This window comes from Ictidomys tridecemlineatus, chromosome 6 (genome assembly GCF_052094955.1).
Source record: "Ictidomys tridecemlineatus isolate mIctTri1 chromosome 6, mIctTri1.hap1, whole genome shotgun sequence".
In the NCBI taxonomy this organism is placed as follows: Eukaryota; Metazoa; Chordata; class Mammalia; order Rodentia; family Sciuridae; genus Ictidomys; species Ictidomys tridecemlineatus.
Window position 1 is genome coordinate 105,559,142 of NC_135482.1, and position 16,543 is coordinate 105,575,684.

At 37.2% G+C, this 16,543-nt stretch overlaps 2 protein-coding genes across 8 annotated transcripts in view; one reads left to right on the forward strand and one right to left on the reverse strand.

The window, feature by feature from the left end:
- Positions 1-11,435, reverse strand: part of Ndufa9 (NADH:ubiquinone oxidoreductase subunit A9) — a 31,096-nt gene extending 19,661 nt beyond the window's left edge. Inside the window, exons 1-5 of the mRNA XM_078015386.1 lie at positions 11,297-11,435; positions 7,373-7,543; positions 6,932-7,029; positions 3,179-3,270; positions 1,894-2,035 (exon numbers count right to left, since the gene is read on the reverse strand). Coding sequence (XP_077871512.1) covers positions 1,894-2,035; positions 3,179-3,270; positions 6,932-7,029; positions 7,373-7,543; positions 11,297-11,345 — 552 coding nt within the window. The 5' untranslated portion in view covers positions 11,346-11,435. The remainder of the gene's footprint in view (positions 1-1,893; positions 2,036-3,178; positions 3,271-6,931; positions 7,030-7,372; positions 7,544-11,296) is intronic.
- The window catches only part of Akap3 (A-kinase anchoring protein 3), a 70,093-nt gene continuing 64,974 nt past the window's right edge, over positions 11,425-16,543 (forward strand). For 3 of the 7 annotated variants that reach the window (XM_078015385.1, XM_021732203.3, XM_078015383.1), the window contains exon 1: positions 11,527-12,512. The gene's annotated coding sequence lies outside the window, so the exon portion shown is untranslated. Of the gene's footprint in view, positions 12,513-16,543 lie in introns of all 7 variants that reach the window. The other 4 variants (XM_021732205.3, XM_078015384.1, XM_078015382.1 and 1 more) reach the window with 3 other exon arrangements.

The following is a 16,543-nucleotide window of genomic DNA, read 5'->3' on the forward strand; positions in this document are numbered from 1 at the left end:
CAGTTCTCATCAATGGCGCTCATAAGTAACCCTTCTTCCTCCACTGAATTCTCTTGGCTTTCATAACATTGTACTCTCCTGTTTCCCTTCTACCTTACCTTGTCCTCATCTGTTCAGTCTTTTTGTTTGTTTTAATTTGATTTTTGCAGGTACCTATTCCTCTCTCAGATCACTAATCCCTAGTTTTCCTCTAGTCTCTGTTCAAAATTCTCTTCTGAGCCTACATTTATTCACTAGGCTATCTTATGCCCTCTCACTACTCTAATGACAAATGCTGGTGACTCCCAATTTCTATCTACAAAATAAACCTTTCTTCTGAACTTTTCATAAAGTCCTTTTACCAGTATTACTTGAATGACTGAGACATATGTAGAACACAACTGAAACCCAAGCCCAAAACCGAATCACCTTCCATTCTCTCAAGTAAATAGTGCCTCTCAATCTTTGCTGCACATTCCACCATCCCTGTAGATTCTGTTTTTATTTATGACTGTAGTGCAGCCTGGACATTGAGAATTTTAAGAGCTCTCTCAGTGGATTCTAATGTGCAACCAGGGTGAAGAAGCACTGCCGGAAATCCTAGTAACTCTCAAGTATTTCTTATTCAACAGTGCCACCATCATCTCAGTGGCTAATCCAGAGAGCTACAAGGTTTTGACTCCTCTTTCTTACCACCAACATTCCCATCCCCTCTCAAACAACCGTGATATGCGAATCATTTTAGGAACAGTAGGGCAGAGGTAAGCACAAGTGCCTTCATGTTCATTTCTTCTTTCTTCAGCAGAGCATACAAGTGTAAGGCCTGGATGTGCTATGGGCCAGTTTTGTGACTTTGAGAGACAAAGCTCACACAAGGAAAGTAAAAGAGAAGCAGAGAAGCAAAGCTGGAGGCCAAAAAAACCTTGGCAACAATCTGTGGTGAGGGTTCTCTATTGCTGGATTTTTCAGATACATGAGCCTATAAATTATCTTTGTGATTAACCCAGTTTACACTGGATTTTCTAATGCTAGTAATTAAATGCTCCTAACTAATTCGTGCACTCTCTTCCCCATTATACATTCCTGTAGCATACTTTGCTACTTTGCAACATTTAATACATCTGCCCTAGAAACTTAAATTTAGGCAAGGACCCTGCCTCTTATTCATTACTGTATGCAGAGTGCCTAAAACATGTGGCACACAGTGATTAGTAAACCATTTATTCAATAAGTAAATGCTGTGGGTTAAAAATTTAGAGCCAGTGTCAAGGCTTGTTTCCCTCAACAGTATGACTCAAGACAGAATCATTATGGTAAAAACCAAATGCTAAGAGCAATAGGACAGCAACATCCCTTATGAGTCCTTGATAATGAAGACATTTCAGGTTATAGTCTGACTTCAAACCAGAGTAATCAAGCTCAGTATCATCTGGACTACATGTAGTTTCTGGGAATAAAAGAAGACCCTATGTGAAGAGCCCTTTTCCCTGGCAAGTGTCTGTCCTTGTCACTCTCAGCCTTCATATCACCCATGAAAGAATGGCATAAACCCATGACTATGCAAGATATTTGAGGGAAACAGATGATTCTTAACCACAGTAGGTAACACAGGTATGCCTCCTTTAGCAAAAATCATACTCTACCTTTTCTGATCTTTTCTGTGTAATCAAAGAAACTTTAAAGTATCTAAGAGCAGGTAATAATACACTCTTTGAAACCCTTTAGCATTCAAACAGAAGGCACTCAATCAAAATGTCAAAACACAACACACATGCACATCTAATTCTGGATACAGAGAACTAGAAACCCTTTTAATCTCAAAACATTGATGAGAAATCATTCTCATTTACACCATGCTTCAAAGGAACTAAGAAACTCTAGCTCTGTGAAGCCCCAAATCAACTTGTTACTTACCTTATTTCTCAGATATCTAGAAGAGCTTCTAATATTTGCATTCAGATGGGAAACATGGATGAATTTTTCAACTCCAGCTTCCTTAGAAATTTGAGCTATTGTTTGGGGAATCTTCACAAAGACATCCTCAAAATCAAAATTTCTAGAAGAAAACAAAAGGGATTAGTTCAGAACTCAGACAGGATTTCAAAGCTTTTTGTGATAAGCTGGTTTTCACAGAAGTTAAACTTTAAAACAGTAATGATTTAACTATAAGCCAAGATTAATGCTTTTATAGAGCTTATAGGCCTGATTGCTGTCATTACTATACAGTTGAGACTTATTCTGAGTTGCAAATCCAAAAAAAATATTCTTTGTTCTCAAAGAATCACAAGGTTGTGGCCCTATAAGAAAACCTGACTATTCTGGTTAGTGGGTGGAGGAAAGTGTAGGGGCTTGAAAGGAAATCATTTTTTATTTCTGGGACTTTGTTTCTCTCAAGGGAAAAAAAAGAAACTAAAAACTCAGTCACTGGGGCTGGGATTGAGGTTCAGTGGTAGAGTGCTCGCCTAGCATGCATGAGGCACTAGGTTCAATCCTCAGCACCACATAAATGTAAAATAAAGATACTGTCTCCACCTAAAACTAAAAAATAAATATTAAAAAAAAAAACCTCAGTCACCAATTCAACGTACAACATTAACTAAATGCTTGCTTGGTACAAATCACTATGTTGGTTGCTATGAGAGACTTAAAGTTGAGTATGACCCTGGAAATAATAAAAGAATTTAAAATTTTTGATGAAACAGACATATACAAAGAAATCCAAGTCCAACTTTAGTAAACACTTAAAGAAAAGGATGTGAATTATATTACTATAATTATATTATTATATTACTATAAGATTAAAACATTACTTTTTGATAACTTATACAAAAGCCAAACAGAACTATTCATGGCAGTACTTATGCCATCTTCAATTAAAAATACAGAGAAGCAGTCTAGAACTTTGTTCACACAAGCACAGACCCAACATCAGTCACTGTCTAGTTGATATCATCAATCACACTGACACACCCCACATTGGATTTTAAGGGCATCATATCACACTGCTGACTTACACCAGACATACTCCCAAGTGAATCTAATGAGTGTCATTAGACATATACACGTGGATCATTTAATCAATTCTTATTGATGGGCTAAGTGAAAATGTTACTACCACGCCTGGCATATAGAAGGTGTCCAATAAAAGTCTACTGAATCCTTAGACTTACACAAGAAAGAAATAAGAGACTGAGATTACCTGGTTTCCCAGTCTCGTCCAACAAGATTAATGACCACATTGCTGTGCTCCACCGCTCTTCGGATAGAATCTTTGTCTCTCCCATTCCATTCCTATAGCAGTAAGAGCCAATCAGATGAAAACATAAGGGGCCCACCCTGGCACCTAATGCTTCCATAGCCTCCTAAACAAGTTTTAAAATGGATCATATACTCTAGTCTCAATATGGTGGCATTTAAACAGGTTCCAATGATTACAACGGAAATAAGACGGAGGTCTCAGGCTCAGTGCTGATTCTCTTGACTCTTCTGGGACAAAGAGGTTAAAAAACTTTTTAATTAAGGCAATCAAATAACAGAACCTAAGAGGCAGTTCATATTTTAGATATTAATTTTTGTCCACCCAACTACCCAAGTTTATAAAGGAATTCAGTAATCAAATTTCCCTTCCTGAAACAGCCGAAGAACAAAGGATCATTTGGGAGATGAAGACACATCCCCTGTTTATCCACCACTTATAGACTGAAGATAAAAGAAGGGCTTTTAAAATCTAGCTAAATGGGGTGGGGGACATTCATGACTATTTCTTTTTTCTTTGTAATTTCTTCCCTTTTTATAATTTCAGATCTAATAATTTCTACCTTAAAGACACGAAAACTAAAGAAATTAACTGACTAAAACCTCAGGTTTTGGCATAAAACTACACTTTTGAACAGTTTATTAGTCATTTAGGACTTAAGTCGATGATGAATTTGTCCAAAATAATGTCTGAGAATTAAATAACCCAAAAGACAAAAAAATTTCCTATATTAAAATGAAAATTGAACTCTGTAAGCACTTCAATGAAAGATAAGTAATAATTCTAGGCCCAAATACTAAGAGTGTGTGTGTGTGTGTGTGTGTGTGTGTGTGTGTGTGTGTGTGTGTGTATGTCAGTGCAATGACACAGAGAGAGGGAAAAACAGGGGGTGGGGAGCAGTGGGAGAGAAAGAGAATGGACTTAAATGTACTAGAAAAAAAGGAAAATCAAAATCAAGAACAAAAGTATGAAGCCCCAGCAAAAACCAGATGGAACTGATAATGCAGTGTGGTGCAAACAGTATAAAATGTTGAGTCAAACAGAGGCATGCAGACCCAGTTTGCCATTTACTAACTTTGAATAAGTTATTTCTCCAAACCCCAGGTAAAATTAGAAAATACCAAAGTTTGGTGCAATGGCCTATACCTTTAATTTCAGTTATTAGGGAGGCTGAGGCAGGGGGGAATGCAAGTTCAAGGTCAGCCTAGGCAACATAGTAAGATCCATTTCAAAATAAAAAATAAAATGGGCTGGGGGTATAGCTCAGTAATAGAGTACCTCTGGGCTCAATCCCCAGCAAAAGAAAGAGAGAGGCAGGGAGAGAAGAAATACAGTCTACCTCGTGAGGGTGCTCTGAAGACTACATATACATCAAATCTTCTGCACAATGAATGATATACTTAACAAAAAACAAGCTCTGTACATAAAGATAAAAAAGGTGTTATCAGAAAAGATGCCAAGGATTAGAAAAGTATGCTAGATGACTCAAGAGTAGAAGAGCTTGAGGCATAACTATGTGAACTAACAGAATAGGAGAAATCAAAAGGAAACCAAATTCTCAAGAATAAGGCCCAAGAGGCAAAAGGAGGCTGGTAAACCAAGTAGCCATTTATATAACACTTTCAAATGGATTAAAGTGGGGAAATCATACCCCCTACTCAAAATGGCCTGTCTCAAAAATAAGCACATTAAAAAAAACACTCAACACACTGGATTCTCAGTTGCCTTAAGTCTTACTCATTAAGACATGCTTAAAGCACAGCTCAATACTAGGTACTGAGTAAATTACTACCTATAGGAAGAAGAAAGTAAATGTCATATGGCTCAATTCTAGTGATTCCATGTTTGTAAGCTAGTCAAAGGTCTCACCTATCTGTGGTGAAATACTTTAATTCAGAGGCACTAACAAAGTGACCAATAAAATTAAGTTACAAAAAACTAGAGAAAGTTGGGTGCAGTGGCACATGCCTATATTTTCAATGAGATAGGCAAATCACAAGTTGGAGACCAGCCTCCACAATTTAAGGAGACCTTATATCAAAATAAAAAATAAAAAGGTCCAGGGATGTAGCTCAGTAGTAGAATCCCTAGTGTAAGGGGGGGAAAAAAAAAGAAAAAAAACAAATTGGCGAAAAGCTAAGCTTCTGCACTTATAATGTCAAGAAGATATTTGATAATAAACTATTGGAAAAGAAAAATATTTGAGAAACAAGAAATGTCCAACATAACTATTACACTTAGCTTGAGTATTTAAGAAGAAACAAATGAAAATGTCATTACAAATAAGTTTAAAAAAAAAGTCAAAATTTAAGGGGATTTCAAAACATCTGTATAAATATCATGTCAGAGATGTTAAGATATTTACCAGTAGTTTTTAAAGGCAAAGAGTATAAATGGAAGAGCTCAGTTTTCATACAGTATGACAAAAGTAGAAAGTTGGCTAAAAGCATATTTAAGCCAAACATCAAGGCCCAGAGAGGGCAGCAATCAATAAGACAGCTACAGGCATTCTGGGCAGTACAATTCTCTATGGAAAGGAACTATTCTGAGCACTGTAGGATACTGAGCATCCTTGGTCTCTATCAGATAAGCCAGTATAGCTCTATAATTACTGTACAACATAGGCATTTTTAATCACTCCCTTCAAGGTTCTTCCCATCCTCCTTGCCTTGCCCCATTGGCAACTCTGGCCTAAAGGAAGACCCTATAGATTAAAGAACAACAAGGCCTGGCGGGGTGGTGAACACTGTAATCCCATCGGCTCGGGAGGCTGAGACAGGAGGATCATGAGTTCAAAGCCAGCCTTAGCAACAGCAGAGGCACTAAGCAACTCAGTGAGACCCTGTCTCTAAAATGCAAAAAAGGGCTGGAGATGTGGCTCAGTGGTTAAGTGTCCCTGAGTTCAATCCCTAGTACTCCCTACCCCCAAAAAAGAATGTCAACAGGGAATGCTTGGGAAGGCGTTCTAAGTTAAATCCATGCTAAGTGAACTAAGTTATAAAGTATTCCATTGGAGATAGTTCTCTGATTATAAAAGTACCATTCCATAGAAATATAAATGAAGTATATATGTAATTCTGAATTTACTACTTTCTGAATTTTCTACTTTCTAAATTTTCTAATAGCCACATTTAAAAGAGTAAAATAAAAGAAACTCATTTTAGTATACACTTTACTTAACCTGATATATCGGTTCACTATTTCAATGTGTAATAACTACAAAAATCACTGATACATTGAATATTATTTTTTCCATACTAAGTTGTTGAAATATGCATTTTATACTTACAGCACATCTTACATTTCAAATGCTTGAGAGCCACCATGTGGCTGGTGGTTATCACATTGGACAGAACAGGCCTAGAGTAGGAATTAGCAAACTATAACCCACAGGCCAAATCTGGCCTGCAGCCTGATGTTATAAACAAAGTTTTAATAAAAAACAGCCACCTACTGATGGCCGGCCTAAAAAGTCTGAAATATTTATTATCTAGCCCTCACATAAAACCTCTGCCATCTACTGCTATAACACTTGCATACAAAACAAGAGATACAGGAACCTAACTGAAGGAACTTACAAATAAAGCATACTCCTTGTCCATTCTGGGATAAAATTATCCTTCCTCTTTCTCTTAAAAATGACCTTTCTTTTAATTTACATTCATCAACTCCAATTATTAGTCATATAGGTCTTACCAGAAAGATAATCTGACCCAGATCACCCATGGGCCGAAGATGCATAACGTCATAAGGATCGCACCGATAGGGTATGATCACCTGTGACCCCATCCGTCCTAAAAAATGAATTGAAACAAGGATCAACATCAATATAATATACACATGTTATACAATAATGATTTGGTAAATATATAAATTCTAGTATGATATGTGAACTGATAAAAAGCATATTTTATCATGCTAACGATGTTATAACTTTTCAACTCATTATTCCCATCTTAATGTCTTAAGTAGGAAGTATGACTATATTCTTAATGTACGGTAGATAAAAATTACATATATCCAACATAGAAGGAACTTGGATAATGTTAAATGAAGAGAAACATAGCTGATGGCCTCTCATTGGGCAATCCAAACCAATGGCAAGGGAGCAGTCTGAACTCAAGGAACTTTACTTACCAAGATGGTTGACAACATATCGGCCCAGGAAGCCTGTTGCTCCAAACACAGTAGCCACAACCCCACTGACAGAAGAACGCCCACCTTTTCCATGAGGAATGAGAGCATGATGAAGCTGGCGACAGGGTAGACCATAAACCACAGATGTGGCTACTGCAGAAATAGCAGAACCTTTGGGGGAAAAAAAAACAAGATATATAAAACACCATAGGATAATATAAAACTATCTGTGAATACACAAAGCTTCTTTCCCTGGAAACATTATTTTGTAATCAACACCTCAGTAATTTAGTAATAAATTAGCAATAGTAATAATAAACAGCAAATTATTGCAATACAAAATCCCTAGGACATGAGGAAATATAGAAAAATCAAGAAGTAAACTCCTTGCCTCACAGGATATAATATACCCAGGAAGATAAATCACATTAAGTCATACTGCCATGAGGAAGAACTCCTGAATAAAATGTATTAAGAAAGTTCTTAAAGTGGAATAGCAGAAAAAATAGAACTCCAAGAGAAACACATCACATACAACAATGTCGGAAAGAATAAGACTAGCACAAATTAACATTAAAAGACGTATCTGGGACACATTCTAAAATGATGACTAATGAAAAATAAAGTTGATGATGTGGACTGAAGGCAGAGAATTGTTAGTACAGAGCATTAGGGGGAAAAAAGATGTAATTCAGACTTAATATAAAACCACTGGAAAACATCAAAATGATGACTTAGTGAGCAAAGTACTTGCAAAAACATTTTCTGATTTTTAGAAAGGTTAACAGCAAGTGATTTGTCATACCTCCCACAATTTCTCATTTATGGACTTGGTTTCTTGGTACTAGAAGAAACTCTCAAAATCAGTGCATCAGTACTTACAGCTCTGTGTAGTATGTGTGCAAAGAGACCACCTGGCCTTAGCAGGTGCATCTGCAGGGTTGGGAAATTCACTATTTCCTATAATAGCCCATTCTGATTTGAGTCATTCTAATCATTAGAGTGATTCTTAGTACTTTTATTCCTCATCTTTCTCTGGAACAACAAAGAACAAATCTAATTCCTCTTTACATCTAACTGCAGCAACTATATTCCCACTAAATACTCTCTTCTGCAGGTTAAACATCTCCACTTCCATCAACTTCCCCTCCTCTGGCAGAAATGTAAATTCCCTTTGGATATGTTCCAATTTCTCAGTCCTTTATAACTTCTTAAAGGAGAATTTTAGAGCAAGTTATCCAACTTTCACATAAGTAGAAATAAGTAAAAATGTTTAAAATGCTGAAGAGCTTCCATTCCTGCCTGCAAATTTTAGAGTTTAGCACTGGCACTGTATGCTTGGAAGAAAATGAAAGAGATAAATGGTAATTTCTTTAGAAAATTTGTGTTTGTTTTCTGGGAATAACTTCCCAGTGGCACTCTGCACAAAACTGTTTTTCCCTATCAAAAAGTATGGAATTGAGGCCTGGCATGATGGTGCATACTTGTAGTTCTAGTTACTCAGGAGGCACAAACAGGATCCTTCGATCCCAGGAGTGCAAGGCCAGCCTGGGCAACATAGCAAGGCTTCACTGCTGCCATGTTGCGAAAAAATAAAAACAAAATCAGAAATCAAAGTATGAAATTAGAGAAATAGCCTGGTTTTCAGAACAATAGCTGAAACCACAGAAATTAAAATCAAACACAGATCAGACCTATAATAATAACATAACAACAGCTAAACTTATAGAAATCTTACCAGGTGTCCAGCATCATTCTAAGTGCTTAACAGATATTATCTTATTAAATGTTATCTTTATCACCACTTTATAGATGAGGAAACTAAGGTTCAAAGAGGTTAGTGACCAGCCCAAAAGCCATTAAGAGACTGAAAAACAGACCAGTGAGATACGAGAAAAAATAAAAGGAAATGGTATCCAGAAACCAAATAAAGTGTTTTAATGAGAAACAATTAGCTCTATCAAATGCTGCTGAAAAGTGAAGAAATACCGGAAGATCACAGACCTTAACAAGCAATTCTGTTCTATTAGTGGGAATGCAAGGAAGAGTAGAGCAAGCAAGAGAGAGAATGTGAGACAAATAGTAGTAAGAGAAACACAGATAATTCTGGGAAGAAATGTAAGGGGGAAAGAGTAATGAGACTAGAAGACATGAGGACCAGGAAAGATTGTTGTTTTTTATAATATGAAGTATTATATTTATATGCTGAGGAAAATGACCCAGTAGAAGGAAGAAATGACTGTTTGGTAAAGGGGCTACAATTCTCCACTGGTGTGCAAATGTCCCCTGGCTACCTCAAATGATATTAATCTTTCCCTTTTTGATTTGATATTTTATTTACTAGTCTTCCATGTATAAATATATACAACTGTTTTACATAGTACTGTTCTACAATGTTTGGATTATACCACATACTAAACTTGCCTCTTCAGAGTTTACTCACTCACTTTACCAGAGACAATAAAGCAGCGTAGTTAAGAGCATAAGCTACAATGTCTACTAAGGAAAAGTCAGTTAAAGAAAAAAAAAAATCCAGGGGCAGGGGTTGTGGCTCAGCAGTAGAACACTCAACTAGCACATTTGAGGCCCTGGGTTCAATCCTCAGCACCACATAAAAATAAATAAATAAAATAAAGGTATTGTGTTTAACTACAACTAAAAAAATAAATACTAAAAAAAAAAAATTAAATCCAGAAAATATCTAGAACTTTGTTAAGCAGACAGCAAGTACTCAATATAAATCAGTTCTCATTCACAGTCTTCATTACGTCTCACTAATATAATTTAATGCCTTTGCAAAGAAGTCATGTTTAAAAAACCATCCACTGTAACTGATGTGCAAAGCCACATTCCAGCAGTATACAGGAATTCTAACCAAGATGGAAACAAGACAAAAAAAATCCTGAACACTCCTGATTCTTACCTCAGGTGAACATTAAAACTACCTGCAATGCTTTTAAAATTTTGAGGTGCAAGGAGCTAATCTCGAAAATTCTTTTTTGACAGCTCTACAAGGAGCCCCCAATTATATTCTTCATAAAACTCCAATAGTAATTCTGACACGAGGCAATTTTGAGAAAAAGTGAATTTCTGTAATAACTAAAATACACGGTGGAAAAAATATAACTTTGGGTGATTGGCATGTTTATGGGGAAGTGGAGAGTGAAAGAGTGATAATGGAGTGTAAATGAATTCCTAATGTCTTTGTTTTCTTGCCTTGTAATGACTGGAAGAGCAAACGTATGTTTTCAATTTGAGAACTGAAAACAGATCCAATGAAAATAGAAGAGAAAATAAACAACGGTGACAAAGCCTAAGATATCCTTCATTCTTCACACTTCTTTCCACCAATCTCCTTATTATTTCTCCACCAACATCCCTCTCTACCCACAAACCACACAACCTTGACCTAACGTTTATAGAGGCACTTTTGGTTAGGAAGACACTTTTATAAATATTACTTCATTTAATCTTTCTCAGAGACTCCCTGACGTTGTGTGATTACATTGTGACATGAAGAATCTGAAGTTAAGACTGATGAAGGGTTTGCACAAGGTCATAAAGCCAATCCATAAGAAATCTCTCCAGTACCCTCTCCTTTTCAGATTCCTCCCCCGACTCCATTCAAGTGTTTCTCACAACCCCAAACCCTTACAACTCTATCCGAACTCTGATTATCTCGATTCTTTAGTGTCCCCTATTTTTTCCTTTTCCCTTCCCCTCTGCTCAGTTCTGTTTGCCTTCCCAAGTGCACGATTTAATATGTAAGCGGAGGAGAAAAAGGAAAGGAGAAACTGAACACAGGCAGCTCAGAACCTAGACAAACGAGGGTGCCGAAGGAGTCCTCGGCACGGCCCCACTCCCTTCACCTTAAATCCCGGCTTCGGGACCTGATCACGGACAGCAGTTCCCAGTGACACTTACGTGACATTGGCAGAGCCCGGACGAACCGGGGGTGTACGGCGGCCGCCATCTTCTCCCACAATGCCCCACGGCCGGCGCTCCGACCGACTACGGCTGCTGATCTGGCTCAAGCTTTCTCTTCCTCTCCTGTCTGCGCAGGCGCTAACCGGAAAAGGACCGGGCGGGTTGCAGGTTGCAACAGAGTGCGGTTGAGAAGGGAGCGGGAAAAAGAGAGAAGCTCAAAAATGAGAACGGGTGAAGACAAGGGGGAAAAAAGGAAAAAAATAGTGAGGGATCTCAGATCCAGAATGGACCGTAAAGATAATCTCATTGCTAGGATCCTGAAGTTCAGAGTCAACCAGGGACTGACCCAAGGGCATACAAAATGGCAGAACCGAGGTAGAGGAGCTCAACTCTTGAGTTCACTGTTCCCCGAAATGAAGGGGCAACCCTCTTGAGGCTGGGGTGAGGAGGAGGCGTGGCTCCGTGCTCTCGAAGTTCCTGGACCCAGGAAAGAGAAAGGATGTTAAAGCGGGATCGTGGGGCGCCCTGGAAAGGACAAGCGGGGAAGAAAAATAGAAATGAGGATGGGCCTCCAGTGAATAAATACACCTCGAGTCGTCCAAGCCCGTTTTCTCCTCCTGGCCTTTTTGCTTACTGTGCCTACTTTTGGAACGCTCACTGCAATGACTGTAACCAGTTCAAGTCTCTGCTCATAGGTGACCCCTTGGGAGACTGTTACGGCCCGGATCCAAGGTGGTGATCATTCAACCTATCCTGTTTTGTTTAGGTTTTGGTTTTCTTTATCCAAGCACTTACCACCTAACTTGTGAATCCAGGATCTTTATCTTGGAGGGAAATTCGTGAGCAAACCTAAGAAAATCTGTCCAAAAATGCCATCTAACCATTTTTCTACAGAGAAACGGCGGATGGCTCTCTCTAAAACGATGGTTTGTAATTTTTTTTTTTTTTAAGTATGGATCCCTTAGAACATCTGCATAGTTCTAGAAAGAACCACTTGGTGCTGAAGGAAATCCAGAAAGATGAACCATTTGTATTTTAAAATACTTTATTGTGGTAACCTCTGGAGATCCCTGAGTAGAAGATAACCAGTGATCCTGGGAACATACTTCAGGCTTATCAGAAAACAGCCTAGTTTGGGAGGATCTTTCTACCCTTTTAGTGCTTGGATTTTTCAGGAAGAAAGACTGTTGCTGGGATAAACAATAAGCCAACAGTGAGTAGGGTTGACTTTTGCTAGGCTATTAAGGTGGTTATTTCCACTCTATGTCATCCCTACCGTTTACTGAAGTGTCATCTGCCACATCCAATAGGAAATGGAAAGAAATCCTTGAATTTCATATGAGAAGCTTAGCAATATTACAGCTTCTTTTATTTGTTAGCTTTATCCTATGTTCACTTTGCATTTACAATTTGCTAAAACATACTTGATTCAGGGATCAAAATGAATGTTAACATACTTTTCTGGTTCTGATATATTGAGAGACCCCCCCTACTACCATCAGTAGTTATATACACCACCCCTACCCCCGTGTAACAAGTATGCTTTTTAACACCTCTAACTCGAATATTTCCTCATGTTCTCAATTCTAGTTCCAAGATATCATGATATTATTGAAAGAGCACTAATTTTAACATCCAATATATAGATCCAATCCTAGTTCTATCAGTTATTAGTTGTGACCTGAACAAGCTTCTATGCCTATCTGACATAGAAAATAATACCTGCTATGTTAACCTCAAAAATTGTGAGGATGAGGATCAGATGACATGGATATGAAGCAGCTTTATCAACTGCAAAGTACTATGTTCAGGGACATTGTAGTTCTATTCAAATATACTGAAATATCCAAGTCATAGAAGCTAGAGCTGGAAAGAACCTAAAAGAACTCAGGTACTTTATTTAAAAGATAAAGAAACAGACCTAATATAAAAGATAATCAATAGATAAATACCTTTGTAGAAAGAAGCCTATAATAAACTAATCTACAGTTTGCATCTCATTTAATAACCTTGATTGAAAATTCTTTGTCATGAAAACTATATATGTTATACTTTACCATTAAATACTATCTATGGTAACATTTTCAAAAGACAATATACTGTGAAGTCTTCATCAAGTCTAGAAGGGATCACCATCCACATATCTCTTGATCTGATTTATCCCAGTACACCTCCTCAGGTCACTTTATAAAGGATGGATTAGTACTACCTTTGCTCATCTAAGAAAATTATAACCCGGAAATGGTCAGGTAAAAAGAGTCCAGCCTGAATCTTACAAAATGAGGTGATTCCTTGGCTTTGCATAAGAAAAATAGTTGACTCAGAATTCTGTTATTACTCTTCTGCAGCCATCTGGATTTAATAAATAATACTTATTCTCCTGTTTTAAATGGAATCCATTGACAAAAATTATCCTTCCCATACACCCCCAATTAAATGCTTAAAGGAGAGAAGTAATCCGAAGAAAACACTCCTAATCCTGTCAAAGGAAACATGGAGCCTTAGAATATGTATTTACCACTCCTCTCATCCTTTGCACTATTCAATGTCTAGCAGCTTCACACTGTTGCTATAGAGATGGTGATATCACCAGTTGTGATTCTGATGTCACTCCCCAGTCCCAACAAGGGGGAGGTACATGGAAATCTGGGGGAGAAAACAAGATCTTGAGCTGAGCAAGAACATCCCAGCATCTTCATTGACTTTTAAAGTATATTCTGGCGTCTTCTGTGGTTCACTATTCCAGAGCTACAGAGGTAGGAAATCCCACTGGATTGGTAAAGTGGCTCATTTTGATCCTTTCTGGTTAGAAGGGAGAATTCAGTGACAAATGATGGGCAACTATTATATTCAATTCAGTCTTGTTCTGCCCAGCCAGTTTTAATTTTCCTTTGAATCTTCTGAAAATAAATGAGTTTCTCCTTCAACAGCATTACACTCATCATCTTTACTGCTAACATTTTGGTTTTATTACAGATTTGATCAGATATTCCTGGCCATTCCCCTGGGACCATGAGGGTTCTTATTCCCTGCTTCTCATTGTGACACTGATAGTGCAAGTTTATTACCTATTGACTTATCCTCTTCTTTTTTTGGCTATTTAAGAAGTTCTTTCCAGTCCTCTGAGAGTAACATCAGTATAGTTCTGAGTCCCATTCTCAAATATTTGAATCTTCTCATTGTTATTTCTGAGGCCTTAGTTATACTACAGAGTACTGAGAATGGGCAGGACATATATACCTGTACTGTGGATGAGAGAGAGAGAATATCTGTACTAACAAGGCTTTAGAGAAAGATGCTTTTAGTGAGGAAAAGCAAAAATAAAAGTTCTATAAGAAAATTTAATCATTATTAATGGTCAGACACACACTCTCTCTTCTAATCTTTAAACAAAATCTATTGAACCTTTCATTTCAGCAACAACCAAATTTATTCAGCTTCTATAATGTACCAGGCACTTACAGAGAGGGAGGAAGAAAAAGAGAAAGGACATAATAAATATATTCATCCTTAAAACTAGTCATAAAACCTGGTTGCATAAACCTCAAAACTTAATCAGGTATGTAGCAACCTTATAAGAGTTCCATTTTGCTGCCTATAATTTAGTTTTTTCATGAGTTTAGGAACCGTGAGAGGATTTTAAGATTGACACTGGAGAAAAATGTCTTGAGAAGGAGCTGTGATCTAGGATACAACAACCATAAGCACACTCCTGCACTGGGTTATGTCTTCCCCACTGCCATTCATGATTTGCATTTTTCAAGTTGTAATAATCTTACTGATGCTTTCAAGGAAAGTTTTAGGTCAGTCCCTCTGTGGCCATAAAAATACCCCTATTGGACGTAAGAATATATCTTAGCTCCTGTGATTTTGAACTGCAGAGTTAGAATATCTAAGGGATATATCCACTGGTTCTAATATTCCCTTTCTGGGCATCAGTTTCCTAAATTTTTAGACAGGGGGCATAAGAATAAATGGTTTCTAAGATTAGTTAAAGGGAAACACCTGAAATTTTGTGTATAGGTGATGTTCTCTCCTTTAATAGATAACATGAAGTATCATTTGCTCTTCTATTTCCCACCATAGGAATATTATTTCCAGGATATTATTACCAAGTTTTGAACTTATAAAGAACTTTATGAATTCACTCATTGAATCCGCTTAGCTTTTAAACTCTTCTTCATTTCCACTTCATTTTTGGAAATGTATGCATTGATTTGGAAAATCTGAAGGTCTTATCAAAAAGAATTTAAGTACCTCTTTAAATGTGCTATCATCCAGGACAAGTCAGTAGCAAGTTTCATGGATGCAAATAAACACACAAAAGACAAAAGAAATAGCATAAAAATATGTGGGTTAAGTGCTGAGTATATTTTATTAGTAAGTGTACTTTCTGTAAAAAGATAAGAGCCCTTTGGGGATGTTGATGTATTTGATTTGGAATTGTTAGATCTGTTAGGAAATCATTGGGTAAGCCTTTGGGGAGAACTTATTCCCAAAAGGAGTCAACTTTAAGAAGACTGAAATATATAATTTACCACGCTCACAAGTTTCAGCAAACCATTTCTTTTTTGTTCTCAGATTCTCCAATTTGAGAAAGAAAGAAAATGAGCTATCTGGAATTAGAAATGGGAAGAATTTGTATATTCATTCTTTCAGCAGTAATTATTAAGCACCAACTTTAAGGTACTAGCTATTATTAGGGACTCTGAGATGAGTGCCTCTGTCCCTATGGAGCCATCTAATAAAGGAGATAAAATATATGTGAGCAATTAAAGTATTAGATAAGATGCAAAGGTTGAAACAAAATAAGATGGAAACTTCAATGAAGCAGTGATCATCGTATTCAATTAGGCATTTAAGAAATATTTCATGGATAGGGAATCTTTTGTCCTGGGGTTTAGAGAGACATTACTGGGCTGAGAGGATGCTGAGTGGATATTCCAAAGGGAAAGCACAGTGCTTTCTGTTGTAATGTCTTGATAGAGATAGTAGAAGGAAGTTGATTGAATTGAAAGACATTACCTGTGACCTCCGTGTATACTATGAGGATGTATATTTCAAGTCTTTAAAGGAATACTTTCTATTTTGAAACCCATGAATTCAGGGCACTAATTATTCACCATCTCATCTATTTCCCAACTTTCTATTCAAGCAGATTTTAAATGAAGCTGAAAAATTTGTAGTGTCCTCATTGTTAAATAAGCCTATATACCAGTGATTGCAGGTGGAGAACAACAGCAG